Raw genomic sequence first — 8,055 nt, 5'->3', positions numbered from 1 at the left:
ATGATAGTTAACCAAAAAATTTGAGTTATAAATAGTGTCCAAGATTGTTAGTGAAAAAAATTACAATTTATAATTGATGATCCTTATCATCATTCTCGAGTCTTGATAAACTATGTATCCACAAAATATGCTCGACAAGAGATGAATTTTGAAACTAATGACACCGTTCTTCTCATGCTCCATATGTAAATGATGTATCATACTTCAATGTACCAAAACATATTGTATTGTAAGAAGAAAAAAAATCCGAATAAAGAAGGATAAGAAGATGAGCAATCGCACTTAAAAAATCTTAAAAAATAAGTCAAATGAGAAAGGCATTAGCCTCATAAAATGAAGTTAGGAGCGACGGCGAAAACAACATTGCAGACCAGTAATGAAAGAAAAGATAATTGTGACTAAAATGTAGATACTCATCGGATCGGATGAAGTTCAAACGTTAGCTATTTTGAAATCTAAATATTTCAAATGAGCTAATTCTTTCAATTTTTATGAGTTGAAATTTTTGATATTTTAAACTAGGGAAAATAACATATTTATACCCTGTGTTTTAGTGAAATGTCGAGTTTAACCCTCAGTTTTCAAAAATGTCGAGTTCATACCACCTGTTTAACTAAAATGACGAAATTATACCTTCTGTTTAACTAAAATGACGAAATTATACCATGAAATAGACAACAGTGTCACGAATATTTTTTTCATTGACTTTTCATTGACGTTGACTATAATATTTATATATAAATATCAATTATCTTTATTCATTCGCACCATATATGTAATTTATTTAAAAACTAAAAAATAAACAACAGTCTCTTAATTGTGAAGAACACAGAAAGAGGCAAAGGGGTAAACATCGATAGTTGATAGTCATCAAAATCGCATATTCGAACAGAGAATCCAGGATTTAGAGTTATGATTCGAACACAAAATGAAGTCATTTTTTAGGAGGTATGAGTTTTATTATTTAATTTCAATTTAAGCCTATTTTTATTTCAAAATTGAGAATTTGGAAGTTAGGGTACTGATTTAGATTTGATTTGGTTTTTCTTATATAAGAGTTAATATCAATGAAAGGGAGATTTGTGACGCTGTTAGTCATTTCAGGGTATAATTTCGTCATTTTAGTTAAACAGATGGTATAATTTCGTCATTTTAGTTAGACAGAGGGTATGAACTTGACATTTTTGAAAACCGAGGGTTAAACTCGACATTTCACTAAAACACGGGGTATAAATGTGTTATTTTCCCTTTAAACTATTGTTGTCATATTTATCAGATTTCTCTCTGTTGTTCCGATGGTTATGGGCTTGTAAAAAAAAAACACCGAAAGTCACCATGAAAACATGGTTCTTCTTCTTGCTCATAAACCACAGCTTAAGTTAAAACAAACAACTTTTGTATTTCAATTCAAATAGGCCGTGTACCTCACGCGCGCTTCCAAACAATCATATCTCTATTACTATTTGCATCACCACTCACACACACATCTAAAATATCCGTTGCTTTGTTTTTGTTGGCTAAACAAGAGAAGAGTATTGCTGTTGACTTGATAGCGATATTTTCTTTTTCTTTTTCTTTTCCACTAATAAAAAAATACAAAACGGTTCTTTTTCTTTTCATTGCATTGCATTAAAAAAGAGAAATGCATGACAACCCAACCCTTCGACAACACAGAAGTCCGAGTGTCACACAGTGACCTGTAAAAAATAGTGTGTGTGTGTGTGAGTGTGCGCGCGTATATATTAATAATGGAAGAATATATATGATGATGATTTGTTAAAGACAAATGTATAATTTTCAGAGAATCACTATTCTGCTAATCGACCCATTTTCGCATAAACCGACTCTTCTTCTTCTTCTTCTTCTCCTCTCTTCTTCTTCTCTGTCTAATGTCTTTGTAGTTTAAAAAGGTAACAAAAAATGGAAGCAAAATGGCTAGTTCTTCTTCTCTGGTTGGTGTTAGTCTCTCTAAGACTTGACTTGACGCAATGCAAAGTTGATTACGACAGAAAAGCTCTTCTGATCAATGGCCAAAGGAAAATCCTTTTCTCTGGCTCTATTCACTACCCAAGAAGTACCCCTCAGGTTCACTTTACTTCATTTAGTTCCCCAACTCTTTTTTTTTTATTCATTTCACATATTAACATCAACACCCATTTTTTTTTTTTTTGGGAATTTATATATTTTTAAATTAGATGTGGGAGGGTCTTGTACGGAAGGCCAAAGATGGTGGCTTGGATGTTGTTGACACTTACGTCTTTTGGAATCTTCACGAGCCTTCTCAGGGCAATGTATAACTCGATTGCATTTTGTTTTTTTTTATTCAATTCTAATTAACTTTTGTCATATAACTTGTCTGATGTCAATTTTTAAATTTTTGGGTTTTTTTAGTATAATTTTGAGGGAAGTAATGACTTGGTTGGATTCATCAAGACAGTACACAGAGCAGGGCTTTATGTTCATCTTCGGATTGGACCTTATGTTTGCTCTGAATGGAATTTTGGGTAGCACTCTAAACCTTTTAAAATATTACTTTATATTGAACTGTTCTTTCAAAATGCTCATTTATTTCATTGAATACCCAAAATTTCCAGAGGATTTCCTGTTTGGCTCAAATTTGTTCCTGGCATTAGCTTCAGGACTGATAATGAACCTTTCAAGGTTTGTGTTTTGTTACATGTTGCTCGTCGATAAGTTTTTTGCTCTTTGATAAAAAAAATAATATTTAAATTAATTCCACTGATGATATGTTTTTGGTGTTTGTGTAATTTCCAATTTACAGTCAGCGATGCAGAAATTCACCCAGAAAATAGTTCAAATGATGAAAGATGAAAAACTGTTTGAGTCTCAAGGTGGTCCCATTATACTCTCTCAGGTCTCTCACTAACTCTGAACTGATTTTGTATTTCATGATTTGAAAGCCTGGCCTTTGAATAATGGTTCCTTACTTATACGTCAAGTATGAAAAATGTACTAATTACCGTAAGCTTTGATGTTCTTTGTTTTCATTTCTGTTTCACTAAAGCATATTATCTTTTTTCCGGGTGTGTTTATTTATTTTGCATACTATAGATTGAGAATGAGTACGAGCCGGAGAGCAAGGCCTTTGGAGCCGCCGGGCAAGCTTATATGAATTGGGCCGCAAAAATGGCGGTCGGATTGGGAACCGGAGTTCCTTGGGTCATGTGCAAGGAAAACGATGCCCCGGACCCTGTGGTAATTTTTTTTGAAAAATTGAATGTTGAAACTAAGGATGATATTTTTACTTGAGATTATTTTTTGTTGTTTAAATTTTTTTTTTTTTTTTTAGTTTATACTGAAAATTTTCAAATTAGACTACAAGATTTTTTTTTCCTGTACAATTTAGCCCCACCTAACTACTTGCTCTATAGCTCCATCCGTGTATATAAAGGTCATGTGTTTCAGAAGAGCCTATGATACTTGAAATGGTATCAGAGATCATAAAGCTCAAACAAACACCGGTCCATTTTTTAGATTGAATCGTGTAATACGTGACTATATAAGTCGTTTTTTCGTTTGCAGATAAACAGTTGCAATGGCTTCTACTGCGACTATTTCACCCCGAACAAACCTTACAAACCAACTCTATGGACCGAGGCTTGGAGTGGCTGGTATAGTTTCTATGTCTCTCCGCTCTATAAAACAATGTCTTCTCTTTTTTTTTTCTTTTTTTTATGTTATTTTTTTTCATTTTTGGTATAAGGTTCACGGAATTTGGCGGCCCAGTCTATAAACGGTCAGTCAAAGATTTGGCATTCGCGGTTGCTCGGTTTATCCAAAAGGGAGGTTCTTTTGTGAACTATTATATGGTTAGTTAATTTGACCCTGCAAACCCATTTATGATTTTCCTTCTTTAGTGAAGAGATATTTTTTTACCTCTTTGCATGTTTTTTATTTTTATTTTTTTGCAGTATCACGGTGGAACTAACTTCGGAAGAACCGCCGGGGGACCCTTTATAACGACCAGTTACGACTACGATGCTCCGATCGACGAATATGGTGAGACAGTCAACTGGTTTAAATTCTTTTTTCGTAGATTTTCGAGTTTGACTTTGACTAAATGGCTTTTTGTCTCGCTCGTGTAATAGGTTTGCTCAGACAACCAAAGTACGGTCACTTGAAGGATCTTCATAATGCCATTAAACAATGTGAAAATGCTCTGCTAAACGCCGACCCTACCATCACATCCTTAGGCAACTATGAAAAGGTTTGTCAATTATCATTAGCTCTCTCAATAGGATATTAAGAAGAAGAAGAAGAAAAAAAACTTGGTTGATTGTGTAAATATGAATAGGTGCTCGAGCTTAGCTTGTTTCCATTATTCGTTTTTGTACCGGGTACATTTACATACTAAAAATTTCCAAATTTCAGCTGCTCTTTTTTTTTCAAAAAAATTCCAATCGACCACAAGGCAGTGTTTGGTGGAAATAGTATATTTTTTTTTTAAAATAAATATTTAAGTAAACCCGGAGATCTTTGCTTTTTGTCGTAAATCTTTACCTGAACCCATCTTCGAGTCGTGGATGTTGTGTGTCAAGATTGGATATCTTTTTATTTTTTTGTTTTAAAAAAAAATACTAACATTTACTTAAACCCGTCTCTGGTGTTTTAAAAAGGCGTACGTATTCTCGTCCAAGTCCGGAGGCTGCGCGGCTTTTATCTCAAACTCCAACACAAAATCCGCTTCGAGAGTGAAATTCAACGGAAAGGAATACAAGATCCCGCCTTGGTCCATAAGCATTCTTCCCGATTGTAAAAACGTCGTGTTTAACACTGCTAAAGTAAGTCACTCACACAACCATAATGCTAATTTTTATGTTTAGAAATATGACACGACATAAGTCACTCTAATCTATTACAGGTGAGAGTTCAATCATCGGAAGCGCAAATGTCGGCCACGAATTCTCTGTCGAACTCTTGGGAAGCCTTCAACGAGGACGTGACGTTGATAGACGAGGACACGAAGATCACGGCCGTCGGTCTTTTGGAGCAGTTGAACGTCACGAGAGACAGCAGCGATTACCTTTGGTACACCACAAGGTAAATGAACTAACAACCAAACTAAGACTACCTTTTTTTTATGAAATATTTTTTCATATTTTTCTTTGATATTTTGCAGCGTTAACATCGACTCATCTGAATCATTTTTTAAGAAGGGTCAACGTCCGACTCTGATTGTTCAATCCGCAGGAGACGCTTTGCATGTCTTTGTCAACGGACAACTTTCAGGTAGGCGTATAAAAAAAAAATTAATAAATACATATTATTTTCTTCGGATAATAAAACCGATGAAGTAACTCGGAAAAAATATGTTTGTGTGTGCATATAGGTTCTCGTCACGGGACAAGGGTTAGCAAGAGATTCACATTCACCGGAGAGGTCAACCTTCGTGTCGGATTCAATAAAATATCGCTGCTCAGCATCGCTGTTGGACTACCGGTTAGTTCTTACTTTATTCATTTTTTAAGTTGGCTAAAGTCCATTTGAAGATACTTGTTGAAGATAGTAGACACAAGTTTAAAAAAATAAATAAAAAGTCCATTTTTTTTTTCTTTTAAAATTTGGCTGCAGTTTTTTTTTTCTATTAATCACATATACCACGTATCATAAATAGGTCTTCACTGGTGTCAGAATAATCGTCTGGAGAAGATTTTTTTTTTAGATTCAGACAAGAGAGAAAAAAAACATTTGCTTAATTTATAAGAACTGTAGACACAAATTTGAGTAGACATTGGTAATTGGACTTGTATCCAAATTTGTTGTAGTCTCATTTATGTCAACGTGTCACATGTTTATTAATTCTAAATCAGTTTCTATTTGTTGTGTGATAAAATAAAAGAACAACGGTCCACATTTCGAGACGAGGAACGCCGGAGTATTAGGCCCGGTTGCTCTCCAGGGACTAGACAGAGGAAAGATGGATTTATCATGGCAGAGATGGTCATACAAGGTCCTAAAGATTAAATAAAATAAAATAAAATATCGCTCGACTATGTAATATTACTAAATAAAATTGACATTTTTGTTTTTTTGGCGCGAAGGTCGGGCTAAAAGGCGAGGCCATGAATCTCGGCTCTCCGGATTCTATATCCTCCGTTGATTGGCTCTCGGGATCGTTATTTGCTGCGAAGCAACAACCACTCACGTGGTATAAGGTAAAAACCGAAACATCTGAGATTATATTTGTATCTGATCGCTATCGATGTGGCTAGATCAAGATCGACGATTGTGATCGGGTTGAAACTTGCAGCTTTATTTTGAGGAGCCCGCGGGAGATGAGCCCGTGGCCTTGGACATGAGTAGTATGCAAAAGGGAATGATTTGGGTCAACGGTCAAAGCGTTGGAAGGTATTGGACCGTTCTCGCCGAGGGTCAATGTAGAACGTGCAGTTACGCCGGAACATACAGACCTCCCAAGTGTGAATTCGGCTGCAACGAACCAACTCAAAAATGGTAAAAGAAAACAAAATATATACTTTCAATAAATTTTGAGAGAAATTAATGGTAAATGTCAAGTAGCTAGGAACCTGATGTAGATGATTTTATTCTCATGTAGTGAAATCATAGGACGGTGTAAATTTACATGAATTTTAAAAGTCAGCGTATAATATTGGATAATCAAAAAAGTATGGGTGTTATTATGCAACTTTTATTGCAGGGGAACAAAAAAAAATCCTCACTTTTAATACCATTTGAGAGTAGTTACATGTCAAAGTTGACTAGTTAGGAATTTAATGTAAGATTATATTATGCTTTTATGTAGTGAAGTTATAGGACAGTGTAAAATTTAGATGAATTTTTAAAACTGAGGGTATAATTTTGCATGATTAAAAAGTATGGGTATTATTATATTGCGAAAAAAATAAAGATTGGAGGTATACCTTTGCGATTTACATTTTTTTAGGTACCACGTTCCTCGGTCTTGGTTAAAGCCATCGAAGAACCTGTTGGTGGTATTCGAGGAGATTGGCGGGGACGTGTCAAAGATATCGCTCGTGAAGAGATCGGTCACGACTATTTGTGCAAAGGCTTCAGATAATCGACGCTCCGAATCCAATAGAACGGTCGACAATGATCAACAAAACGAGGCTGCGAAACCTAGCGTCGATTTACATTGTTCTTCCGGGTATTCTATTTCTGCCATTGCGTTCGCTAGCTTTGGAACTCCGTCGGGAAGCTGTGGAAAATTTCGGCACGGGCTTTGCCATTCCCCGAACTCTCTTTCTGTTTTGAAAAAGGTATTTTAGGGGATTTTTTTAGATAATATAGATCATTTTTCTTTAATTTTTTTATATATATATTTGTTTTGTTTTGTAGAATTGTATCGGCCAAGAAACGTGTTCCGTGGCCGTATCGAGCAGTAATTTTGGATCAGACCCGTGTCCAAATACGCCGAAGAAGTTATCTGTGGAAGCTGTATGTTCTCCGACCGTTACCACGAAACCAAACACATGAGAAAAGAAGTACAAGAAAATTGGTTAAAAAATAAAAGAAAAGGAAAAAAATAGACGTTTTGATTAAAACTTCATTCAAGGGTTGCTTGTTACCCAAGAAAGGTCTTTAGACAGTTTCTTAAAATTTTGTAACGTGTATGTTGATTTGCATTATTATTATAAGTATAAATCATGTCTCAAGCAAGTAATGTGGGAATGTGGATTAAGGAACATAAATTTGTTTCCTACGTTTTTTTCACACTTCAATCTGTATTATACTTCATTATGAGAGAAAATTAATGTGTTATCTATCTCTTCAAATTTTTTATGTTCACATTTTCTTTTCAATTTGTGTTATACCATATATATTAATTCTCAGCATCTCCATGAGTAGCTAATGAAGCCACTGTGTGCAAGTCTTTATGAAAACAAATTAAATACGAATATATTTGATATAGAATATAATTATATTAATAATTTTATTATAGTAGACCGGTATGGTAGCAAAAGTCACCATTGGCATTAAAACTCCACAAAACTTAATTATGAATTATTTTTCAAGTTTGTTAATTAATGGTGAGTTGGGAATGGTGAAAGTGTG

General features: G+C 34.7%; 1 protein-coding gene across 1 annotated transcript; it reads left to right on the top strand.

Moving 5' to 3' along the window:
* The first annotated feature begins 1,556 nt into the window (after nt 1–1,556).
* Nucleotides 1,557–7,761, top strand: LOC149387310 (beta-galactosidase 3-like). The gene is made up of 19 exons (XM_089622581.1): nt 1,557–2,085; nt 2,196–2,291; nt 2,392–2,504; nt 2,595–2,661; nt 2,783–2,875; nt 3,073–3,216; nt 3,544–3,632; nt 3,725–3,830; nt 3,933–4,020; nt 4,110–4,228; nt 4,638–4,802; nt 4,883–5,061; nt 5,141–5,250; nt 5,351–5,460; nt 5,861–5,971; nt 6,063–6,176; nt 6,272–6,474; nt 6,926–7,259; nt 7,339–7,761. The coding sequence occupies exons 1-19, from the start codon at nt 1,921–1,923 to the stop codon at nt 7,474–7,476; spliced, it is 2,544 nt and encodes an 847-aa protein (XP_089478707.1). The 5' UTR covers nt 1,557–1,920; the 3' UTR covers nt 7,477–7,761.
* The last annotated feature ends 294 nt before the right edge of the window (nt 7,762–8,055 follow it).

Source organism: Urtica dioica, chromosome 8 (assembly GCF_054948205.1).
Source record: "Urtica dioica subsp. dioica isolate 48M chromosome 8, U.dioica_male_clone48M_v1_H2, whole genome shotgun sequence".
Taxonomy (NCBI): Eukaryota; Viridiplantae; Streptophyta; class Magnoliopsida; order Rosales; family Urticaceae; genus Urtica; species Urtica dioica.
The sequence above is the reverse complement of the archived record's forward strand: the minus strand, read 5'-3'. Positions and strand labels throughout refer to the sequence as shown.